The 24,964-nt window shown below is 55.5% G+C and overlaps 1 protein-coding gene across 1 annotated transcript in view; it reads left to right on the top strand.

The window, feature by feature from the left end:
- SLC38A9 (solute carrier family 38 member 9) overlaps positions 1-24,964 on the top strand; it is a 47,087-nt gene that overhangs the window by 8,414 nt on the left and 13,709 nt on the right. The window contains exons 3-10 of the mRNA XM_054575348.1: positions 10,387-10,519; positions 12,634-12,755; positions 12,878-12,941; positions 13,427-13,520; positions 14,800-14,970; positions 17,113-17,172; positions 19,694-19,885; positions 21,153-21,260. Of these exons, the coding sequence (XP_054431323.1) occupies positions 10,387-10,519; positions 12,634-12,755; positions 12,878-12,941; positions 13,427-13,520; positions 14,800-14,970; positions 17,113-17,172; positions 19,694-19,885; positions 21,153-21,260 (944 nt within the window). The remainder of the gene's footprint in view (positions 1-10,386; positions 10,520-12,633; positions 12,756-12,877; positions 12,942-13,426; positions 13,521-14,799; positions 14,971-17,112; positions 17,173-19,693; positions 19,886-21,152; positions 21,261-24,964) is intronic.

The following is a 24,964-nucleotide window of genomic DNA, read 5'->3' as shown; positions in this document are numbered from 1 at the left end:
CCACGCCCCGCGGCCGCCCCGCGAGTGTCCGTGCGGGCCAGCCCGAACCCCGGCTCTGAAGGGCTGTTTGTTCTGGAGCTGGCCTTTTCGGGTCTGTCCGGCTCCGCTCCCTTTCTGTTTTCCCCAGAGCCTGGGGCTCCAGCCCTTCTCCGCGCCCGGCGTGAGCTCTCCGGGGAGCCCGCAGTGCCCTGTGAGCCATCCCTCCCCACCCCCAGTCACCAGCACTGATCGGCCCCGGCGCCGGTTAGGGTCGCGGGGGTGAAAACTCTGCCCACCCCTTCCCACGGCGCTTTGCCTTTTAACGTGGAGAGTTACAGAAATCTCCACGTCCGACCTCAGAGCGAGGTTTTGCTCGTGGCAGCTTCAAGGGCCCTGGTCGGCCAGGGGTGGGGGTGGACACGTCACTCAGGCAGCCCCCCTGTGCCCTCAGACGCGCGCGAGCCCTGCGACCCCTGGTTTTCAGAGTGGCTGCGGTGGGCGCGTCTGTCCGGTGGCATTTCTCACGGCCCTTTGTCGGGGGTGCTGTCCTTGACTGGCAGTTGACTCTTTTTGGTTCTGGGAGAGAGAGCGAGAGACAAAGCAAGCGAGTCCCTCTGTTAGCCCACTGGCCGTGCCTGGAAGTGCTCCCTGGGGCGTTGCGGTTTCGCAGTCGGGGATCACACAGATCGGCACAGGAGACGGCAGAGCCCTGTCCCAGGAGGGCCCGTTTCCAGAGCTGCACGAGTTGCATTTGCAGGAACTTGTCATCCATGTTAAGTAGAGGGGACGAGGACCTGGACTGTGACCGGTGCCAGGGAGCCGCCGGCCAACTTGCTGGTGGTGCTGCCCCTCTGCGCCCTCCCCTCCCCTCCCCCCTCCCCCTCCCCCCTCCCTGCCCCCCTCTTTATCTCTTCAGTCCTCTTCCCTCACCTCTCTTCTCCCCACTTTCCACCATTGTCTTTCCCCAGCGTGACCTTTTGCCAAGCACTTGAAGAAGACCATCCTGGCCACGCGCTAGAGATGCTCTGCACTGTAGCGATGTCATTCACGTAGACACACGTGGCTGTGTTCGAGTGGGGTCTGATTTCCCATCCCATCAGTCCTTTCGCTCTAAGTCACGGGTCCTTGTATGTTTTCCTTCTTCCCCTCCTCCCATGTGTCTCCTTCACCTCCCTGCCCTCTTGCACCTGGATCTGCGTGCCTGGTGCGTGTGTTCTGTCTGATTTTGCTACTTGTTTCCATAGCCTATAAACTAGCTGTGCTCTGTTTCCATCCCTCTGTCCCTTTGAAGACGCAGGGACCCCAGCCGAGCTTGACCTGTGCTCGTGAGGGCCAAGTCGGACGTCTGCTTCCTTGGGAGGAGGAGGGATGAAGAGTTGGCTGCCGGGGAGGAGGAGCCTTTCTGCTGCCCTTCTAGTGTCTGCAGGCTGAGCCGACGGTGGCTCTACACGGGAGAGGGGACCGAGAGGAAAGGACCACATTTAATCACCTGTGCGCACACAGGAGCCCCTGCACACGTGAGTGTCACAGGCCTCTCACACCGGAGACCGAGAGATAAAGCGAGGCCCCGTGACGTTCCGAGCGAGGGGTGCGGTCAGGGGCCCTGGGGCGTCAGGCGGGAGGAGGGCCCTTCCCAGGACGATAAGAAGGGCAGAAGGGCAGGTGTTCGGTGATTAGATGTTTTTTCTGCCATAAAACGTTATCTCTGCTACCAACGCAGGGACCAGGCCCCTCGTTTATGAAGGGGGTGGGAGTCTCTCCTGAGCCGGGCAGCCTCTCCATTGCCTTGAGCTCTAAGCAGCGCACCAGGGACGCTGCGCGCGGCCGAGGCCTGCACCGAGCCCTGCCCACGGCCTGGCAGCGCCAGGCAGACGATGCAGAACGACGGGGTCTGGCCCAGAAAGGAGAAGGGTGCCTGCCGGTGCCCCCTGACGAGCGGGCGGTGCGGGGTGAGCAGGGCTCCTGACAGCCTTCCAAGGCGCAGCAGCCCCCGCAGGCTTTGGGCAGGGAGCCTCAGCCCCACGAGCCCAGGACGAGGGAACTCGAAACACAAGGCCTCCCGGCTGGGGCTGTTGCTCGGCTCGGCCTCTTCGGCGCCCCGCGGCCGTGGTCAGGCGGTCTGGGGCCGCTGGGGGTCTCAGGCTGGCTCCCGAACACAAGTGTAAGCCCTTTCGAATGAAAATGTTCTTGTTCTAGGCCTCAAATTATTTCTGCTGTGTTCTGCATCCTGTAGTTCCTCCAGTACAATGTCAGACTCTGAATCAAAACTAGCAAGGCATGGGAGGAGATAAGACGTGATTGGAACTCAAGAGGCGCAGTGTACGGTGGAGACTGGCAGGAATCCAGATAACAGAGTTACCAGAAAGGGACTTGTAAAGCCCTATGTTTAATATGTCCAAGGAAGTTAAAACAAGGTTGAGACTCTTGGTGATGGCTAGAAATGGGATAAAGAACAAATTCACGGAAAATGTTTGTTGAATAAAAGAGAAGTAAATGGGAATTCTGCAGCTAAAAAAAAAAAATCACCGTCACCAAAGGCAAGAAATCAATCAATGACAATAACAAATACTCGTTGCTAGTTAGTAAAAGTTACCTGATTGGCGCTGAGGGGCGGGGGCAGGTTTCACACTGGACTCGCGCCTTCTTCGTCTCTTCTGTTATCCTGGGATTGGTCCGCGAGTCACGTGCGCCCTGCCAACAATCGATTCTGGTCATGATGCCGCAGCATCTGCCACCTGAGAGCCTGCTTTGTGTAGACCGTTTGTCACTAGTGTCTTCCCGCGGCAAAGCAGGGGTTTTGTGGCTCGTCTGCCCTTCTTTCTGAAAGCCACAGGGGAGATTTCCGAGGCTGCCTGAAGTTACGGAAGACAAATGAAAAAGAGGCTCTTTTTCTTGGTGATCTGTTTAAAACTGAGGGTTCTGTGTGTGTGTGAGTGTGTGTGTGTGCAGTTTCTATGTAACTGAATTAAGATGATGAAGAAAGCAATTTTAGTCTTCATTTGAAGACTCACATATGTATATTAAAGATATCTATCTCTCTATACATTACTGAATTCTTTACCTTTTTCATTACCTTTCCAGTTTTTAAGGAAAGGAAACTTTAGTTAAAATGATGGCCTTCCGTTGTACTTTTCTTGCTCTTTTTTTCCAATGGGGAATAGTTAGGTTATGAAACTGGAAATTTTATTTATCTTTTCCAGAAATTCTTCTGATTTGTGAGAGAGAGTACTATTTGGCATGGCATTGCAGGCTGAAGCCTGCCCTTTATTAGTAATTAAGACAAGCTCTTTATTTCAACATACTAGATTCATAATCTGAACTTGCTGTATTTAAGGTCATTGAGGCAATCCGGCAGGGGTTTTGACATCCTCACGACGTGGCCGGGGAGCAGCCGCCTGGAGACCTGGGCCCTCCTGGGCATTTCCCACGTTCCCAACTTTGCTTTGCTGGCCGTCTCGGCCTGTCCCACCCGGCGGCCGTGTGCTGGAGGCTGTGGGACCGTTGCTGTCGGCCTCCGGAAAAGCGGCAGGGCCGCGGGGCTCGTGTTAAGGGAGGTGCGTCTGGCATCTGAGCTCGCTGGGAGTGCCCTGGTGTTGCCATGGTGCTTTCAGTCTCATTCCAGTGCTGACGGTGAAAACCAAGCAAAAACGCTTGCGTTTCTGTTCCTGGTCATGTTGTAGCCTTAAAAGTAGAGATGATTTGTTTTCATAACAGTAGAATTAAAACGATTTATAGATTTATTTGAAAGCACGAATTGCATTAAAAGAACTTGAGGGTCATTCTTAGCACTCATCTGTTTTTAATTAAGATACATGGCCCTGAGAATTAACACTCAAGTCCAGTTCTTTGTCTATATGTTGTTGATGAAGATGTTTACTAGCAACCAAGTAATAGCTTAACACTGGTAAGGAACCTGTAATCTTAAACCAGATGTTTATCAACATTTACTTTTCTCATCATACCACTCTTTATCAGTTAAAAAATAATAGTAACAATCTTAAAAAAATTGGCCCTGCATGTGTGGGGGGGGGGCATGTATTTGCACGTGACGTGCATGTAGTTCTGCACCGCTGCACCTTATAAAACAGAAACGGACATTCTTAGGTTAGAAGATACAACAATCTTGATAAAATTACCTTTTATTTATTAATTGCACACTAAAACTTTTGCTTTCGCTTTATAATACTATCAATAACAATTGAATGTGCTTTATCTATTTTTGAAAATCGTACACCACTTTGCCACACAGTAAAACTGGTTGGAATCCATTTCAGTCTCATTCAACAATTACATCGTAGTTTTTACGGAAATTGCCTGGTAACTTTTCACCCTCATATCCCTCAGTTCTTAACATGTGGAGATTGCAGTGCAGGTTTGTATATTCACGTCTCCCGTGCCGTTTTGAAAGTCCAAAACACCGATGATTTTGTTTGTTTAATACCGCGAGTTTGGAAATAACCAGTAGCTTTGTTCACCGGTCTTGGTTCTCTTCAAGTTCGCCCCTCAGCCTCTTCCTCATTGCTGTCACCTTCCAAGGTTGACCTCACTGCCCAGTTCCAGCGGTTCCTCCCCGACACACGCACACCCGGAGAAGGAAGAAAACCGCGCGCGTTCGGGGGGCGCCTTCGGAAGGTGGCGGACCCCTGCAGGGGCAGCACCGCCCTTGCCTCCCAGGCGCCTGGGCGAGACCTCCCAGCGGCTCCGAGGCGGGCGCCGGGCGGGGGGTGGGGGGCGCCCGGGGCGCCTCCGCGGGCCCTGCAGCCTTGCCGGCCCGGTTCTCACAGGGGCAGTGAGCGCGGCGCCCTGGGCGGGAGGGCGCCGAGGGCGGGGGGCATTAGAGAGAGTCTCACACCCAGTAGTTCACGTTAAACTTCCTAATGTTCACGTTGTTATAAATTAATGTTTTATTTGATGCTGTATGATGTTTGCGAATTTTCATATTTAAAATATGTGGAATGTTTAATTTCACCGATTTTTGAAACATTTTTTAGTGAAAATACTGGTATTAATTCTTGCATTACATGGACTAAATAGCAAGGTGCTAGTTTGTCATTTGCTTCATTGTTAATTATCACCTTGACTTTTTTAATGTTTAATAACAGGCTTAAAGACCAGTATTTACCGTCTATATTTGGAAGTTTTGCTGTGTTAGAGAAACTTTAATCCACGCATATAAGACGGCACATGAGTCTTTATTAGTGACAGACGTCATTTTCTGCCATAAAATTATGACAGCAGAAACATTTCCAAATATCTGTTATCAGGATATTCTTTGTGTAACATGAGTTTTTAAAAGGCAATTACTCTCTCAGTCACTGTTAAAATACCATCTTCCCCTGGAAGGGGGACAGATGAGGGTCGCAGGGACTTTCGAGTGCCTGCCATGCGCCTCTACGCCTACCGGCGGCAGCCGCGCCCCGAGCCGGGTCAGCAAACTCGAAACAGGTGTCTCTGCCGGAAGAGGAGGTGGTTGTAGTTATGGCGAGCCAGTCATGGTGTTTTGCTACAAGACAAGGAGCAAATTTGTGTACGATACCGAAGGTGGTATGGTTGCTCTTGAGCTCGTTGCTAATTTGGAAAGAACGTGTTAACGATCTGTGTTTAAATCTTATCGCGTGCTGTTTCATAGGTACAGAAGAGTGCCTATTGCATAGGTACAGCTTTTACGTAATGATAAAGCCAGCACCCACGCGGGCCACACCGCGGTCTGGGGACAGCGCCCCCCGCCACCCCCGCGGTCCTTCCGCGGACGTCCCGCGGACCCGCCCCGCGCGCCCGGCAGCCGCGCTTCTGGCACCTGCGTGCTCGTTTCCTCACTTCGGAAAGGAGTTCCTGTCCACGCCGCCCTGCGCGCCCGCTCTGCTTTACCTCTGATCACACCGCACGTATCATTCTGTGAGTTCTGTTTCCGCACCGTGAATGCCGTCCCAGTTGTGTGTGCCTGTGGCGGTTCCCGTTGTTGGATTCTGTGGGCGCCTGCCCTTCGCCGATCGCTCTCCAGCGGCCGGGTGTGTGGCACGTGTCCAGCGTGGAGAGCTCACAAATGACGCTCCTGCCAACACCCCTGCGTGCGTCTCCTGGGTCCCCGAGCGGGCTCAGCCCTGGGGCTGTGCCCGCCCGGGGCGCGCGCATGCGTGCCCCGTGTGACCAGACGGCGCCCCGGGCCAGGCCGCCTGCCGCCCTCACCGCGGGGGTGAGGCCCCTCCCTCCGCTCCCTGCTGCCCGCCTCTGCCGGAGGCTGCAGTTGGCAGAATGTCCTTACGGAGCCTGGATGTGGGGCTATCGGTGATGTTTATCTTTTCAACGCCCTTACGCTTTCCAGAGGGATTCACACGTACCCTTTCAGCTACCACTGCTTTCGCTCATTCCTTTTTACAGAGCACTCCTTGCAAGGGTTGGGTACACTTGCCATATGCGGTGGTTTCCTCCAGAACCCGATCCAGACAGCCCTTTGCCCAACCGCCCCGCTGAGCTGCTCACGCTGCTCGGCCCCGGCTCCTCTGGACAGTCCCTCTCTGCCTCTGGAAACCGCCTTTCGGTGGCTGGAGGACACCACACTAGACCGATTTTCTTATAAGTTGCTGCTTCTCACTTTGCATGGTGTTCGATACTTTGATCTCTCTTTCTATTATTTCTCCTCTAAGTATTTATTTTTAAAATTTTAAACTTACAGAAACATGGAAAGCGTTGTCCCCATAATTTGTCATTAACGTAGTAAAATAATGCCGGTTCTGACGCCCACACCCCGGTTATAAGACGTCTTGCGCGGGGGTCCTGGGAGAGGAACACGGGGCGGTGCTCTGTGCTGCTTTCCCAGTTTCCGTGTGAGTCTACAGCCTTCTGAGGACAGACTGCTTCTCTTAAAGTGGCATGCCATGCTATTCGCCCCATTTTAATTAGTCACCCTCTGTCACCGCACCCCTGCGCTTTGCCAGGCACAGTATCTTCTAGGCCCCGGGGGTGTGGCAGCGACCACTCTGACAGAAATCCCCGCCGCCGGGGAGCTTCCGTTCCCCCGCGTGGTCAGCAGTGAGTGCGTAAGAAGCCCGTGGGGCGCTGGGTAGCTTGAGTGCCCAGGAGGTGATGCGGGGCAGCGAAGGCGTCTAGGAAACGAGGAGGGCGAGGTGCTGGAGGGAGACGAGGAGAGCCCAGCGACGCCTTGGGAAGGGAGCCCCGTGGGGCAAAGCCATGGGGAGCAGGCGCGCAGGCGCTCGGGGCCTCGGAGCCTCTGGCTGCCACCTGCCGCAAGAAACGGGGGGTGGGGGGCCCTGCCGTCCGCGCTGCCTGTCCTGCGCCAGAGCTGGCGAGGTCAGTGGGGAGGGCGAGGGAGCCCGAGAGCACAGGTGGTGGCGGTGGCAGGGAGCAGCGGGGATGTGGTCCAGGAGTTCAGGCTGCAGGTCACGGTTTGGGTGCCGTCAGCACGCACAGCAGGTTACGTCATGGGATGAAGCCCCCAAGCCCGGTGCCGCACAGCCTCTCTGCCCTTCCCCCCTTGTAGCTCCCCCCTCCTCCTCTCCCTCTCCCCTCTTCTCTCTCTCTCCCCCGCTCCCTCTCTCTCATTCTCTATCGCGATTGGAACTGCTCACTTACCCGCCCCCTCCAGCAGACTGGCACCCTCGTCATCACTAGGAGTTTCGTGCAATGCTTCATACGTGCTTGGCACACAAAGGGCTTCGAGAGCCAGTGTGAGAGAATGAGCCCTAGCAGGGGTCGGGCCCGGGGTGGGCCCAGCCCGCGGGCCGCGTCAGGCCCGAGAGCCCCGTGGGCGCCCAGAGGTCCTCGGGCTGCTTCTCTCGTCTGTGCCGGGAAGCCGCCGCACACGCGCAGCTTCCCCGGGCAGGCGGAAGCCAGCACAGCGGGTTCAGTGTTTTGAATGTTTATTTGCATGATATTCTTTGAATACCTGATTTGCTTCTTACTCTTTTTTTAACAAACTGCCCAGTCTGGCAGGTGCGTGAGTGCTTCGGCCCTCGGGTGTGTGGTGAGCAGGACGGTTTGGAGCCAGGAGCCTTCGTGCTGAGGACGAACCTGCTGAGAGGCATGGAATTGTTCCGGGACTTGAGGGGCGGAGCTGGCCAGCAGGAGGGCGGAGATGTGTGGAAAAGCCAAAAAATGTTCAGGGACTTAAGCAGTGGAACCTAAAAAAGGCTTTGAGTAGGAATAAGGTTTCTTTGTTTCTAAGTACGTTACGCGAAAATATGGGGGTTTGGAATCACATTTTAAAATATTTAAAAAATGTCGCTGAACGTTAAAAGCCTTTTTCCCGTAGCGTGACCATAAACACTGGTGATGTGGGAACTATAACTTCTCCACGAGGAGCACAGCCCCCTTTCCCTGCGGGACCCCGAGCCGCCCTCCCGCAGAGGCGGCGTTGGCCGGTGGCCTGGGAGGCCCTCCGGAGGGTGGAGCCCACGTGTCAGGGCGTCGCTTCTGAATCTTGTTCTCTGTAGAGCCCTATTGACCTAGTAGGTGTCTTCGGATCCACCCGAAGTCCAATTTAGAAATATAATGTATATATTTGCTTTCTCAGATGAAGCCTTAAGGACGTTTCCAAAGATTCGGTGAAAATGTGCTGAGTTGTATGTTTTTCGGGAGAGTCTGATTTGAAACGAGTCCCAAGCATTGGTTTGAACAGGCGCACGGCAGCCCGATGGAAACTGCCGGGAAAGGAAAGCGTCCTGCGCTCAGGCGCCCGAGCCCGCGAAGCCGGCACAGCTGCCGCTGCGTCGCCGGCGGCCGCCTCCTTGCTGGCCCTCGGTCCCCGGGTGCCGGGGAGCAACGCGGCCGGACTTTCAGGCCGGGCAGCGAGCAGAGTGTCCGTCTCCTTCCGCCGCTGCCGCACCTCTTCGTCCTTTTGGTCTTTCGGGATCCGCTGCTCGCTCGGCGCCACGTGGGCGCTGACGCCATCACTGCCACCTGAGCTTCGTGGGGTGTCCCCGTGGCAGCACAGGAAGGCGGAGCCCCGGTGAGGCTGGCCCCCCCGGTGTGACCACCAGGGTCTGGCGCTGCCTCTCAGCACCGCCGAGTGTCGCTGGGGGTGTGCACGGCACGGAGGAGCCGAGGGGTTCGGGAGCCCCGCCGCTGTCTCGGGCCCCTCCGTCCGAAGCAGGGGTAGCTCATGCCGCCGCTGGCCCTTCCCCGCCCGTGTCCGCTGGAGGGTTATTGGCTCCACGTGATTAACCTGGCACTTCCGTGCTTAGTTAGGCAGCAGGTCACGTCGGTCCCTCTCCACGCGTCTCTGCTCTTCCAAGGGCCCTCCTCAGACCTCTGTCGGGTCAGACTGCAGAGTGCCCACCGAGTTTAAGTGCTAGAGCGGAGAATAAATAAAGGTTCAAAGGTCCCGTGCGCCAGCTAGGGGACAGGACTAAATTTACCATTGTGCTACCTCTTCTCTAGTATCACAGAGCTGGAAAAGGGCAGAAACTAAAATTTCTGTCACGTGGTTTTTCAAGTGCTTCCCACAGGGTTAGACTAACGGTATCTCCAGAACTGATGGCCGTACTTTAATAAACGTTGCCTGTAAAGAAACATGGAACCAGCGATACACGTCCGGGCCTTTCTCCCCTTCCTCCTTCGGATCTGTGCCTAACCTGAAACGGCAACTTGCTTCTGGTGGGGGGTGCCGGATCCTCCGTGACTTCAGGGGGCCTGAGGACCCGCAGAGGAAGGCTGTGCTTTCATGCACCTCTGCGGATCTGTCCGTTTCGGATACGGGAGAGGCTTAGCAGAGAGAGGGAGCTTCGTGAACGACAGAAAGAAAATGACTGGTAGAAGGCAGGCCACACCTTCGCCTGCTGGGACACGGGGGTGCGAAGGTGGCATATGCTAGCGTAACAGGGCTGTTTCCGAATTCCGAGAACAGTGAGGCCGTGGCCAAAATGAGACGAGGCGTCTTGATGTCCCCGGGACAGTCCTCAGGGCTAAACCCCACCAGGGAGACCGTCGAGATGACGGCCCTCAGCACGCGGGCTCAGAAACAGGAACCCCCTTTGTCATCGGAAGTAACTACAGCCCAGGAAGGAGGGCAGACTCTTTAGCACAGGAACATTCTGGTCTGTGGTTTCTCTGATTTCGTGCCAAAAGCTTTTTGAGAGAATATTCCAAGCTGTGCCTAAGTGTCATTGTTGAAAATTGACAGCTGCTATATTTCTTTTTAATAACTAATTGAAGCTCTTTCTGTTCTGTCTCCTCTGTTGCTAAATTTCTTAAGTTTTAAAAAAAAGTCTGCTTAAAGTAATAGTAAAGAGCTTTATTCTGCAGATGGGACAGTACTTCCCTTGTGCCATCTTGTGTGCTACGTGCGACGCGAATGTCCTGCCTTGGAGCATCCTCTCTGTAAGGGAGGACAAGAACTTCCTTCCTTCGACGGCTGAATGCTCTCTGTCAAGCATGTGTTCCCTCCTCTAGGCCTTTCTGCATAGAACCCACAAACATCGTCGGTGCAGATGACGTCATGCAGAGGGTCAGCGACCAGGCCTCCGCCATGAACAAGAGGATGCAGTACTACAGCCGGCTCACGGCTCCCGCGGACAAGGCGCTGGTAAGGGGCGAGGCGCCGCGCGCAGGCCAAGGTGCAGCTGAAAGGGACAGCGGCCGCAGGGGCAGGGCAGCTCCCGGCGGTTGAAGTTCCTGCTGGTCCCGTCCCCAGGGTGGCGTCCTGAAAAGTCAAGGGCAGCCATGAATTGATGCGCGTCCTGCATCTCAGGCTAGTCCCTTCGTGCTCAGCCGGCAGTGGGAACAATGCCGCCGCGTTGGCGGCAGCAGCCGGAGGGCCGCTGGGTTAGGTTCCGCTAACCCCGATGCCGAACGCGTGGAGGAGGGTAACCGCTTTTGAAGTGGCTCAGTCATCGATGAATAGAAATAGTAACAGGGTCTGGTTAGTCTGTTTGATTTTTAAGTTTGAAGCTACAAGGGGAAAATGTGTGCAGAAATTTTCTACAGGGGTGGGAAACAAATCTATGCATACGTATGTGGGATATTTCCCTATTCAGTGTGTCCTTTCCCAGATCAAAAACCCAGGCCAGAGAGCAGCTGCCAGACACCCAGGCGGTGGGAACCCACGCCGTCACGTGCCCTTACCTCTGCGTTAGATCGTTACCCACGCAAAAGTTGTCCCCAGCAAAGGGGCTGGGAAACGGCAGAGGGAAGGCCGAATGCATGGGCCGCGGTGTGTTGACTCTTAATCTTCTAAAATCCGTATCATCATTTTGGGATCAAAAATAGTTATTCCAGTTAATGTGGTTCCTTATAAGAATTACCACTATGAGAGATTCAGAAACTCAGAAGCTTAAAGAAAAAGGCAGACATTCTGGGAGGAGAGAGAACGACTTTCTTATAGGTTGTAACAAAATGGGAGGAGGGACCAGCCGCTTTCTGGGTTTTCTAAGGGGGCAGGGATCGGGCCTGTCGCTCAGTCTCGTAGGGCCCTCTTTTTGAGCATCGTGAAGCAGTAAGAGCTGCTTTTGTACACAGAGGAGGGACTTGCAAGTACCCTGGATGGGACGACACTCTCCCCCAGTTTTTGCGCTTCCCCCTCCCCTGGGCCTGCACCTTCATAGTCGTGATAAAGCTGCAGTTTCCTGCTGGAAGCATGTGAGCCTGGGAGGAGGGGGCGGGGGGGCGGGGGTGGCTAGAAGGAGCCCAGTGCCTGCAGGTGTAGCTCAGCCCTCCTACCGTCTGGGCTCAGGGAGCAGGTCGGAGCAGCGCCGCGGCCGGTCTGGGCCAGGCCGTGTGCTGAGTGCAGCGCGCGGCGTGGCAGCCGCCTGTCAGCCGGCTGTGCGGTGGCTCTCGTGTACGCCAGAGCCTGCACACAGCGATCTAAAACGAACCGTGTGCCACGGCCATTCTTAATGAGTGTGTGTGCACATCCACGTAGTTCCCGGAGGATCCCGAGGTTTTCAAAGGACCGCTGCCAGGGAGACGGGCAGAATCCCTCAGGAAACTGCGTTTTCCCTCCAACGCGGGGGCGGGGCGGGGCGGGGGGCTGCGCGGAAGGGAGGCGGCTCTGGGAGTCCGAGCCGCGGCGCCAGCCTGGTCGCGGCCCTCTGTGTCTGTTCGGCCTCTCTGGGGCTCCTCCCCTTCGGTTTCCGTCCTCCATCTTTCAGAATCCTGGCTTTGTCTTTCCCTTACGTCCCTGTAGCTCACCTTTTTCTTCAGCTGCTGAAGCGCGTGGACAGTCTTGGTTTATACTCTTCCTGTCTTTCTTCTACCGACGGCCCAGCCCCCCCTCAGGGCGCGTGTCCTGCCCGCCTGCCTCTGCAAAACCCAGCCACTCACCGTTGTCCGTGGCCACTGGGCTCTTGAACTGCCCCTCGACGCAGCCCAGTCTCCTCCACCCAGAAGCCCCCGGGCCGTCTTCACCGGCTCCCCTGCCTCCTTCCCCATAAACCTGGAGAGAGAGCTCTCCTGACAGACACGCATTCCCAGAACTCCTCCTCATTTCAGAGGGACAGTTTGTTGGGAGGGGTCCTTAGGGTCTTGCTCCTTTAGGTCTTCACTGCGTTTGAAGGGGGTTTTGGTACTTGTCACTCAGGGACGCATGCCGTTACTGCTCATGACATGGAGGAGTGTGCGGAGCACCCGGTGCTCTGGTGTCGAGAAGACACCCTGTTTTGCACGGTTCCTGGTGCTCACGTTTCTGTTTCATCCCACCAGGTGGCCCCGGACCACGTGGTCCCTGCCCCCGAGGAGTGCTACGTGTACAGCCCCCTTGGCTCCGCCTACAAGCTCCCGAGCTCCTCGGCGGGGTGCGGGAAGAACGCCAGCGTGGTGACCATGTGAGCCGCATCTGGGGGGCCGGGCCGGGCAGATGCACGTCACCGGCTGCCTGAGTTGTGTCTTAATTAAAACATGGGAGGCTTGAAGCGTCGCAATTTACTGCTGTTCCTCTGTCTTTCAGCTTTATGATCTGGAACACCATGATGGGAACGTCTATACTAAGCATCCCTTGGGGCATAAAACAGGTAATTGCATTTTTTGGCCTAATTTTAGCCTGAATTTTTTTCTTTTCATGTTGTAAGTTTTACAACAGAGGTGGGTTTGTTTGTTTGTTTGTTTGTTTTCCCAATGACTTTGGAGTTTGTCTGTTTCTAATTTTTAGTAAACGTATCGGGACGACACTGGTTAATAGGGCCACCTAGGTTTCAAGTGCACACCTCTCTGACCTGTGACCCATGTGGTGTGTGTCCACCCCGCAGTCAGACCGCACGATTTCACCCTCGTGCGGGATACAGAGCTGAAACTCACGGACACATACAGTAGAGGTCTTAATAAATCTGCATAATTTTTTAAAGAAAATTCTTATATTTGGCTGCACACTAAGTATAATGGTTTCATCGTGATGGTGTGTCGGGTTTTATCGTAACTATTTAGGGCAGCGTAACGTGGCAGCGAGTGTGTTTGTCCCACGTGCTGACGCGCGCTGTCCTGTGCTCCTGTCTTCACACAGGCTGGATTCACCACGGGCATCTGTGTCATCGTGCTCATGGGCCTCCTGACGCTGTACTGCTGCTACAGAGTCGTGAAGTCGTGCACCATGATAAGTAAGGCTCTGCCGGGGGGCGCGCCCGCTCTTCTGGGCGTCCCCGTTGCGGCGGGTCGCAGACCCGTGCCTTCTGCCTGCCGGGCGGCCCTCCAGTTTGTGCCCGAAGACGCGCCTCTCTCCCCCCTGGCGATCGGGGCTGCCCTGAAGTCCGGGCCGGCTGGAGTTCTTGGCAGAAGGCACTCACTGTGCTGTTCATTTCCTTATAAGGACAGGTTTAGAGTCCTGTTTTAAAAATAAGGTCTGTGCAAGAGCTATATTGAGAGGTCTGAGATTCTTGGTCAGTCGATGGTGACTGTTTTGACCTATTCCCACCAAAAGGCCAAAATGTTGGAATCTCCTAAAAGAAGACATGATACCTAGAAAAATAGGAAATGTCAGCAATGTGTCCTTTGTAATGAATTCTCAAAATTACACACTTTTCCCCCCACTGATCTCTTTAAGACCTGGATCAGGGAAATACCTTCTTAGAGTGTTTTGAAGTGGTTTAGGGCCCGAATGGACACACATCACTTAACCAAATCTGAGTGAGTATACGGGTCCACAGGCCAGGCGTTGTCCAGGTTTCTCCTGTCCCTGCCGAGCGGTGGCGCGTTTCCTCTCGATCATTTGCCCCGTCCCTTCCCTGCCACCTCCCGTCCCCGGCGCCTTTGCCGGCCTGCCGAGCTCTCATGCGACACAGGCACAGGCCCCTTACCTGTTAGCTCTGGTTTTCTCCCATTCAGTGTTTGAATGGCTCTTGTATTACATGAGCTTGTTTATATCTGCCTATCTCTTCCACCCTAATTCAGTTGATAGAAAAAGGATAAACTTTCAGGTTCTGTTTTACAGTCTTCTAACTTTTCTGCTACTTGATTTTTAAACTCTGTTGTCTGAAACTTGGCGTGTGTGGTAGACAGAATGACTCAGGGGAACTTTCCCCATGTCATTAGATAATATTCCCAAATATTATCCGGCAACAGCTCCTGTCCCGTTGCCGGTGATTGTGCCTGGCCTTGGCTTATCACTTGCCTTTATTCGTTACCAAACTTTATTCGACTAGAATCCGTGCCTCAGATGATCTCTCCTGTTTCATTTGTTGTACCTCTGTTGACATACACTTCTTTTCCTGTGTTTGTTCTATCATGTTTTCATTTCTGCTGCTTCCTAATGTGGTCTAATACCTACGGGTGGAATACCCGGAATCTCTGACTGCTTGAGTGGATTTGGGAAAGCAGTTCATGGCTCTGGAGTGTGTGACTGACGCCTGCTTGTGCTCTCTTCCCTCTGCTCGTCCGCAGCCTCCGTGGACGCCGCGGCCTGGGAGTTCCCCGACGTCTGCAGACACTACTTCGGCGCCTTCGGCCAGTGGTCCAGCCTCCTCTTCTCCCTGGTGTCTCTCGTTGGGGCCATGGTTGTGTACTGGGTGCTTATGTCTAACTTCCTTTTCAATGCGGGAGAGTTTATTTTTAGTAAGTATCCATGTCCTGTGTTTTCACACAGTTGCTCTCGGGGATGGTAATTCCTGTGACGTTTTCGTTTCAGCCTCAGGTTCTGGACTGGGGAGAAATCAAGTGAAAAGCACTGTTTGTAATTCTGAAAAATATACTTGATTCGGTTTGTCTTCTATGGCTACAATCTCAGATTTAATGTGTATGTTTCTTTCCAAAAACTAATTTTTGAATAAATAATATTCCTTCAGATTCTCTAATTAATATAAAATATTCCTAAGTTCCAGCAGATATTTCAAGTATTGTTTTGATCTTAACCACAAAATTTTAGTATAATAGAATTTATGAAGTTCATTGGTGTTTGTTACTGAAGAATTTGACGTGTAGACTCTTGGGGAAACAAACTTCAGTCACTTATTTTCAAAATATTAGGATCGAAATTAGGAGACAGTAGGGTGACAGAGCTTACGTGGTAAGTATATTATTTATGGAACTTATTATAGGATGTTGGTTGCAGCCTTTAGTCATTTGAAAATGTTCTTGCCTATTGTTTTCTTAAGCATTTTTACTAATGTGTGCTGTCTTTTATCAAGTAATCTCCATCTCTTAAAATGGTCATAAGGTTTTCTCCTTCAAATTGTTAATATAACACATTACATGAATACATTTTGTAATATGTATATCATTCTTATATTCTGGAAAGACTTAGATTAATTTGTTAGTCCTGATATGTAGTTTCTAAATTTCTTACTGGATTCAGTTTGTTTTGGGAGGAGCAGGGCTACTGTTTTGTGTAGAGCATTTGCCTGCTCCCGTGGGAGATGCTGCCTGGCATTTTCCTCCCTTGCCCTGTCCTTGTCGAGCCCGGGTGCCAGGCACCTGCTGGCTCACAGCGAGAGGAGTTACTCTCTGGCGGCCCTGGGGACCAGAAGCACAAAGTCACAGTGTCAGCCGGGCTCTGCCCCCAGAAGCCCGAGCCCTGCCCGCCGCCTCCAGCTCCCGGTGGGCGAGCGCTGGCAGTGCACCCTCAGCCGCCCTTGGCCTGTGACCCCCGTCCCTCCGGTGTCTGCCTCCATCTCCACGGGACCGTCTTCTCTCTGTGCATCTGTCCCAAAGGTTCCTGTTCTTACAAAGGACTCCAGTCACGGAACTTCAGGCCCACCCTCATCCAGGGCGACCTGGTCTCACCTGGATTGTACCTGCCATGACTCTATTTCCAAATAAGGCCGCGGCCCAGGGTCCCGGGCGCACGTGGGTTTGGGGCGACGCTGTGCACCCGGTGCACTCGGTTGCAGGAGCTCCCTGGCCGCTGGCCTGGTGTGAGCCCGGCGTCCGGGACCACGGAATGGTTCGGAAGTTCTAACCTCAGATCACTGGTAACCCTTGGAGGGGCTGGAAAAGGCCAGAGCACTTCCACGCCTCCTTTTGTTCTATCCTGACGAGCGTACAATGGAGGTGAATCATTCACACGTTCAACGAGCGAATGACCTTAAAGTCTGACCCATCATTTTTTCTATCTCACTGAAGTTTTAATCAAACATGTTTAGTCATCATTACTAAGGTTATAAAAGTTAACGTTAAACAGAACAAAGTAGGTTCTCTCAGGCCAGCAGGAAACCGCATCCTTTACCCGTCCCCTCTCACTGCTGAGCGGTAGACGCGCAGGCACCAGCACGTGTCTGAGTGTGCTTGTGAACCGTAGTCCGGGGCCGCCTTGGGTCTGTACAAGCACACCTATACCTTGTAAAAACTTTAAATGATTTTCCAGATAAATTCAGCCATTGTAAGGGTTGGTGTCCCCCTATTACAGACTTCAGAACTTTACCTAAGGGGTAACTGTACTTACATACATTTGTGGGAGTACAGGGAAAAAACGCACAGTGTCTTTATTCTAGTGCTTTTTAACTAAATCCACTCTGCGGGCAGGTTTTTTAAAACCCTCACTCGAGTGAAAACGTCCCGCCGGGGGCGTGGCGCTGAAGGCCTCGCCTTTGTGAGCGCAGGGAGCCAGGGAGCCCGCGACGGCGAGGCTGGGCTCGGCCGACTCACCGGTGTTGCCACACGGCAGGTCCTGGAGGGTCGTGACAAATAAAACACTTCAGTGGGTGATCGATTCAGCATCTTTCATTCCGTGGTAAACTGTATTTTTTCTTTAATTTTTAGATTTTATCCATCACATTAATGACACAGATGCTGTATTGAGTACCAATGATAGCAACCCCGGTAAGTAATTTGGAGAGTAAAGTTCAGCTTGTTTTCTTATTCCCCACACCTTGCTTCAGAAAGGAGCCTGTGACTTTGTTTTAGGTCAGTGGTTCACACGAAATCATTATCACTGTGTTAACTGGGCTGCTATTAAATTGTTGGCAGTCAGTGTGTTTAAAAAAATGAAAAACCAGCTCCACCAAAGGTGGTGGTAATGTAAGCAAAACAATATTTACTTCATATTATACAATTCACAGCTGTAGCTCATGAATTTATAGTATCCATATTTGCCCATGAGTAATCAATACATATTTTCAAGAACCTATATCACTGCAGATTGTTTTGGTCTAGAAGCATCGTTCTCAGTTTCTTAACTTAGTTTTAGACAGTTATTGTTTTAGTTACTAATGTATAGCATACACAAATCTGTATCGTTAGAATAATTAATTTCCTAACAATGAACAGAGGTTAATAAATATGGACAGATAAGTTGAAGATTTGGCTAAACAGCTCTTCATTCCGTAGGAAAGTTTCTTGCATTAACTATTACACACAAAAGCCTGGGGCCTGTGGGCGCGTCCGGGGTGGCAGTCACGGGGGGGCGGGGGAGGGCGGGCGTGGAAGTTCGTGTGGCCTCGTTCAGTCCCACTGTGAAGTTACGCTGTAAGCCCTGCCCGTGCCCAAAGCTTGCATGTGTGTGCGTGTGTGTGCACATGTGTGTAGGTTGCAGAGACACCAGCTTGACATCATTTTGGTGGAGACGCGCGTTGATCACTAAGAGAACAACTCGCGTGATGTGTGTTCCGGGAGCCTGCCGGTGTCAGGGGCGTTCCTGGCTCTGGGCCCCGCGAGCAGGCAGAAACCGCCCCCCCCGCCCCGGGCAGCGTGTGTTCCAGTGTTTGCTGTTGGGTGTCTCGCCCTGCCCCTGATTAACTGTTTGCCCGTCTTTCGTTAGCGCTGGAAAACGAGTGAGTGAAGTGCTGGCTTTTATGTCTGTGGACACAAACACGCATCTTTGAGTAATTGTGCAAAAACACTTTAGTGTGATTTTAAAATGTCTCTTGCATTCCATGTCTCATGTCAGGATTGTCACAGGACCAAATGGCATTCCTGTGTTAAAAGAGAAATGCCTTTCACCATAGCTGTCCTGACATGAACTCATGGAAGTAGTCGGTCCGCATCTCATAGGGTCTCGTCGGCCGGGAGTCGGCCCACGGTCGGGTTCCCGGACGTCCCCGTCGCGCCGAGGGCCTGGGGCGCGGCACAGCCACGCCAGCGCGCCCTGCACAGGGGTGGCTGGCGCTGCTGCAGCGCCCGTTGGTTCTCCTCCCGCGCAGTCCAAGCGCGGTGTCACACAGTGCGAACGTGGCGCAGTCCTCCGTTCCTGGAAGGGCCGCAGCCGGAGCCCACGGGCGGCGCTCTGAGCGCCTCGCAGCACCTCTGCCGGGAGGCGCTGACGTCCACACTCCTGGGGTGCAGAAACCGCGGCGAAGGGGAGCCAGGACCAGCACGGTTGTGTAACCAAGAGACCAAGCCCTGGTCCATTTTTCAGTCGGTTTACTGCCGCAGCCTGTGCTTTTTGCCCTGGAATTATTGCACAAGAAAAAGTCAATTTTCTTCCATCCAGAGTGCACAGAAGGAAAAAAAAATGCATGTTCAAATGCTGACTCAGAGAGGAGGGAACAGAAAAGCGAGCATCTGGCTTTGTGGGATATGCCAAGAAATGAAGACAGAGTAGAATTAAAAACCGAACTTGCAGTGGATGTATCATTTTCCCTTTAACCAGTGACGCATAGGATTGTGGCCTAGTATGAGCGTTTGTCGCCAGCACTAGGGGTTCTTTAGGAAGAGCCAAGTATTAGCAAAAGCCCTGTCATGGAATCAGAGGCCGTGAGAATGATTTGCACTTCATCTGCTAACAGAAGAAATGGCCGCTTGCAGTCAGTGGTAGGGAAACAAATGTTGCGCCCGTTTCCCGGCGAGCCCTGGGCCGCCGGGCCGCTCTGAAGCGTGGCCCGCGTCGGGAGGCCACTGCGGCCGCCGGGTCCCGGACTCCGCAGCGCTCGGCCGCTGCTGGGTGCGGGCGGTGCCCTCAGAGCCGCTTCTGCGATGCCCGCCGTTTATTCCAAAGCCAGAGGTTTTGTTTATCGTTCTAAGACACCAGTCCTTTGACCTTGGTGTGGGTTGTCATCAGGACGAACAGGAGGCCTGGCGGACATGCTTACATTGTTGTGGATGTAAGATCAAGTGCCATCCAGCCCAGCATCTCCTCTCTGGCGAGGGAGCCGGAGGCGTTTCGGGGGGTAACTGCTTAGTTCCCAGCAGACATCAAGGTCGCCCCTCAGACTTCTAACGTTCTGCCCCTAATCATTCACAGGGAAGTGACTTCTAGTATGTCTGAATTAAGCCTCGGTTTTTTCCAGAAAAGGGAAGCTGAGTGCCCGTGGTAAAGGCGGACGTGGGCGAGAGGTGTGGGTGTCGGCGAGCGCTCCTGGCCCTACCCCCGCGCTCCCTGTGACCCGACGCTCTTCCGTTGCAGTGATCTGCCCGGGGCCGGGGAGCGGCCGTCCCGACAACGGCTCGGGGACTGTCTACGCCAATGGCACGGGTCGGCAGCAGTTCGAAAAGTGGTGGGACAAGTCCAGGACGGTGCCCTTCTACCTCATGGGGCTGCTCCTGCCGCTGCTCAACTTCAAGTCGCCCTCCTTCTTCTCCAAGTTCAACATCCTAGGTGAGCCGCACCGCGCTCCAGCCCCGGGTCGCAGGTCAGAAATGCGGCGGCCGCCGAGGGCCCGCGTGCCCCGCCTGTGCCCGGGCTCCGTCTGTCCGCGCCCGCGTGGCCTGGCTTCGGGGTCTTCCTGGTACAGTCCGCACACAGGAAAGCGTCGGCGAGCATGTCAGGGCCCCGTCCCTTTGAGGGCCGCTCCGGGGCTGCGAGCCTCCCTTGCTTGCCTCGCGCTGTGGGGCCCCGGCGGGTCGGACAAGGCTCCGGGAGGAGGCCGGGAGGGCTTCGCAGCTTCAGAGCCTGGAAGCTTGAGGGCTCGCTGGGCAGCGACAGAACGTCTTTCCCCCGGTTTCCGAGTCAGAGCTCAGCCCAGGGCTGTTGCCGGCTTCCCGCCCGGACGCCGTCCTGTGGCCTGGGCTGTGCGCCCGAGGCCCGCCCTGCCTGTGCCCTTCTGCCTGCAGCTCCGTTCTCGGGGCACTGGCCTCCTCGGAGGGGCGGGCTTCTCTCTGTGAGCCCGGTTTTCAGAAATTTCTGAAGTTCCCAAAGCAGCATTTGACTGTGTCTTCTCTTACAGCCTTAATTTAAGCTGGCGAAAGGAGTCCACCCTGAAAGCTCTGGCAGGCTAGGTAAAGACAAGGATGTCGCCCCCGAAGAGCCAGTAGCTCCCAGCAGAGCTCGGGACTCACTGTGCCCTAGGGATGGGCCTGGCCTCCCGGTCGGCAGCCCAGGGCGTCACACAATGAGGTCGCACGTCCCCGAGGAGGCGGCCAGGGTCCCCAGCAAGCCGAAGGATGGACGAGGCCAGGCCGTCTCTCTGTGCGCGGGGCCTCGCGGCAGCGCCCACTGCCGCAGACACACAGGATGCGGCGCATTGGCACTGCGCGCTGCGGCCTCTCAGTCACACCCTTTTGGAAGCAGCGCCCGCCAGGCCCGCAGCAGAGCTCACGCAGCTCACGCAGCTCGCACGGCCTCCAGGCCGGCGTGCTCGGCGACTGCCCCACGGGACAGACCCTGGGGGTCAGTGTGCGCGCTCGCAGAAGGGCGCGCCCGGCCGGGCACGGTGTCCACAGGCCGTCCCCGGCTCTCCTGCCGCTGCCTCTCTCCTGGTACTTCTCCTCTCGAAGCTGGTGTCTGCCCTTCGACCCCCTCTGGGCCATCGTGGGCACCACCAGGGAAGGCACTCCAGCCTTTCCCGAGAATGTAGGGACAAAGGCAGATTTTACAGGGCCTGTGAAAATAAGGTGACAGATGGTTTCTGACTGTTCTCCCACAGGCACGGTATCCGTCCTCTATTTGATTTTCCTCGTCACCTTGAAGGCTGCTCGCTTGGGATTTCACTTGGAATTTCACTGGTTTTCGCCAACAGAATATTTTGTCCCAGGTGAGCTGTTTTAGCCAAATAAGGAACCAATAAGTTACAGCAATGGGGTCTTTAAGGCGGCTCTTTCTGACCACTGCGGTTCTGAAACAAGCGGCGGTGTCTTCACGATGAGCATCTTCTTAGTGCTCCTCACCGGCCAACCGGGGTCCCGGAGCCGCTGCCCTGGCCGCTGCACGGTCAGGGGTGCGCGGGCCCTCTGTCGTCTCTGCGGGCGGTTGAAGTCACTCAGGTCACTGTGCAGTGGGAAAATCAAGGACGCGTCGTCGACTTCCCTGAGACAACGCGCCCCTAGGGTGTGTGTCAGAGACCGGCAGGTGGCCGAAGCTCCCGGCCACCGCCCCTCGCGGCCATCGCGCCCCTCGGGGCTTTTCTTTAAAGTCGCTGCTTTTCAGGCTGGTGGTGATGATGAAGTGCCTGTCCCTTTCTCCCTCCTGGTTGTGACTGGGCCTTTTCTCACACTAAACCCGAGCTGAGGGCATGTGGACATGCTGGCGCCCCGTGCGGCAGGGATGGGCAGTGCCGAGGGAGTTGGCGGGTGGGGAAGGACGCGACGCCCGCTAGTACCGGGAACACGAGCAAGGGGACAGCAGCCCCGAGTTCTGTCGCTGCTGAGAGGGGCGGATTTCTTCTCGTCCTTGGCGCGTGACATGGGCCGTCTGGGTGTCCAGTCCCCGCCCAGCCCCGGGCCGCCCTCCGAAGGCTGCCGCCCCCTGCACCGTGGGGGACCGCGTCCCTGCGGTTTCCAGGGACTGAGCGGTGCTCACTGGAAGACGCTGCTTCCAGCCGTTACCACGGTCACCTGTTTCCACGTCGCGTGGCTGCTTTTTGTTGTTCGTATCCTTTCTAGTCGAAGCCTGCAGAGCCTAGAATGTCCGTGGAGGTTTAGGATGAAGGAAGCGCTGGGGCTCCGCCTCCCCCCCCCCATGGTGTTTAGAGCTGGACACGGACGGAAGTAGAGACTGGAAGCTGGCTCTCCCGTCGCGTGTAAAAATAGTCTCGGGTGTTACTGTCTGAAATTAGGTCTGTGCTGATTTATCTGCAGAGTCTTCGTGATAAAAGTCTCGGCCAACGATAGGACAAGGGAGATAAACATGAGGGGAAGGAGAGTGTAAGTAGCTACTGAGAAGATAAAAGACAGCCAGTTTAACTGGTTACTAAGCAGTTTATTTCACTTCACTTCTGAGTGGCAGGAGGGGGAGAATCGTGAGGCTAGATGTTTGTGTTAAAATGCTCACAAAGTAAATTACCCTGTTGGGGTAAGAATTTCTCACGGGTGAAACGCCTCGAGAACAGAAGCCGAGAACCAGGGGCCTCTGGGGGTATCCGTCCTTACTGTCCCGATGAGGGGTTCACGGCGACCCATGGTTCTGAGGGAGCCTTCGTCATTGTTGTTCCTTTGTTCCTGAAAGTTTCCTTTTTGACGCAGCGGACCCCGTCCCCCCGGCAGGGAGCCGGGGACCAGGAGGAAGCACGGACTCGCGCGTTGCAGGCTGCCCTCCCCGGCCCAGCCCGTCGCTTCCGTGGTTACCCCCCTTCTCCTAAGTCCTGGGCCAGCACCATCATTTTTTTTTTACTCAGCTTTTCCTGTTGGGGTACAAGCCAGTCTCCGAGCTGCAGAACCAAAACGCACGGGGCTTCACGTCCCCCTGGGTGCCGCTTGCCCGCGGAGGGAACACCTCTGAGAGGGCGTCTGCTCTCCACCCTCCCCTCGTGCCTTGAACTCGCCTCTGCGCTGCTGTGGTTGCCGGTCGCTCTGCTGACAGCCGGGGACCGCAGCCGCCAGGCCCGACCACCGGTCCTTGCGCGCCTCCCCGCGCCCGCCGGGCCTCGGCAGCACTGGCGCACCGGGCGCCCCGGCCGCCCTCGGCCCTCACTGCGCGGCCGGCCCCCTCCCGCCTCTGGTGCGCGCCGGCGCCTTCTCGCACGCCTGGCCTCTCCGTAGTGAGGTCACCTAGGCCTTAGGGCTCCCACCTCTTTCCTCTCTCCCTTCTTCCCAAACCCCTAAGTCGTCGCCAGGCTTCCGACGTCCGCGTGGCGACCCGTCTCAGTCCTGCACCTGTGGCCCAGGGCCCCCCGCTGACTCCCGTGCTCCCGCGCCCGCCGGCCCCTGTGCGTCCCCGTCCGGATGCCCACCGGGGTCTAAACCTCAGGTTCACCAAAATCAGTGCCTGTCTCCTTCCCCATCCGCCCCCCCCCCACCTGCTTAACCCGCCCTTCTCTCTGTGTCTCAGTCTCAGAGGGCGGGGCTCCTGCTTTCCGTGTGACCAGGTCACCGGCTCGGGAGGCTTCCTGCCTGCCCTGGTAATTTCTACCAAAAAGAGCCAGGTCAGGCCACTGGCCCCTCCCCGGGGTCACCGACCCCCGACTGGTGTCCCCGCCCCGCTCTGCCCCTGTCCCGCAGTCCGCCCCGCACCAGCAGCGCGGGCCATGGTCTCAGACCGCCCCCGGGGAGGGCGTCCGGGGTTTCCCACGTCGCTCAGAGCACAGGAGGCTACAGCCTGCGGGGCCTCGGTGACCCGGCCCCGGCGTCCGCGCCAGCGCCGCCTGCCACCACTGTCCTGCTCTTCACCCCTCCAGCCGCACTGTCTTCCTTGCGGTCCTGCAAAACGCCAAGCCGATTCCCAGCCCTCCACCACGGCGCGCCATCCTCCCTGTGCGAAAATCGTCCAGTCTGTCCCCGGGGGTCCCCGTGGTCAGGGCGCTGGCGGGGCCCTCCCTGATGCCCCGCCCTCCCCACCCCGCCTCGCCTGTCCAGTGCCTTGTCTTGGCCCCTGTCTTTCCTCAGAGCCCTCATCGCCGCTGAAGCTTACGTGCGAATGTCCCGGCGGCCTCAGGCTCTGAAGCTCCTGGCTCTGGTGAGGGTTGGGAGTATCGAGGGATATCGTTATTCTCAGTGCCTTGGTCCCTGAGCTTCAGGTAGAAGGTAGCAGAAGATACAGTAACAAGGGATTTATCCAACAATGTTGCCAAGTCTGTTTGTTTCTTGACTTCGGGCAGTGACCGTCCAGGTGGTAGGAGCGAGCGGCGAGGCCCTAGGGCTTTACCTGCACACCCGGCCCCCGCTGCGGTGACGGCTCCCTGAGAAAAAGCTGTCCTGCTTCCCGATTCTGTGCCTCTCTGTCCCTGTGTGGCCCCCAGGCCTGTGTGTGTAGTGAGTGCTTAGCACACACTCATTGAGTCAGTAAATATTTTTATCTCTACTTTCTCCTGAGTTCTGTTAGAACAACAGTAAAGAAGTACGTTAAAACAAACACAAGAGAAGGTCGGCGAGGCGGGAGCGGGCAGCGGGCTTCAGAGGGCAGAGGCCGGTAGGCGGCCGTGCGGTGAGCGCCTGCGGGGGCGGGGGGGCGGCCGGCGCAGGAACCGTGGGTCCTGTCCTCGTGCTCTGTCCTCTCTGCGGGGCGGAGTGGCCTGCGGCTCTCACCGCACTTGCCGGCCCCTTCCCACGCGCTCCCTGACCATTTGGGCTGCCTCCTTTGTCGAGCATCTCTTCAAGTCTTTTGCCCAATTTTCTATGTTTTAAATTGATTTCTAAGCATTCTTTATACATTCTAGATACACATTCTTTGTGGAACTAAAGTGTTACAACTCTCTCCCCGCCCCTCGCTCCTGCCCACACTACATTCTCCTCCGTTAATACGCCTCCCTGAAGGGTTAGACTGGCAGCTGGACCCGCGCGAAGGGCGGGGCTTCTCGGAGGCTAC

This window comes from Pteronotus mesoamericanus, unplaced genomic scaffold, assembly GCF_021234165.1.
Source record: "Pteronotus mesoamericanus isolate MK-2021 breed Mesoamerican mustached bat unplaced genomic scaffold, CSHL_Meso_final contig_29, whole genome shotgun sequence".
Classification (NCBI taxonomy): Eukaryota; Metazoa; Chordata; class Mammalia; order Chiroptera; family Mormoopidae; genus Pteronotus; species Pteronotus mesoamericanus.
This window is presented reverse-complemented; position numbering and strand designations above follow the sequence as displayed.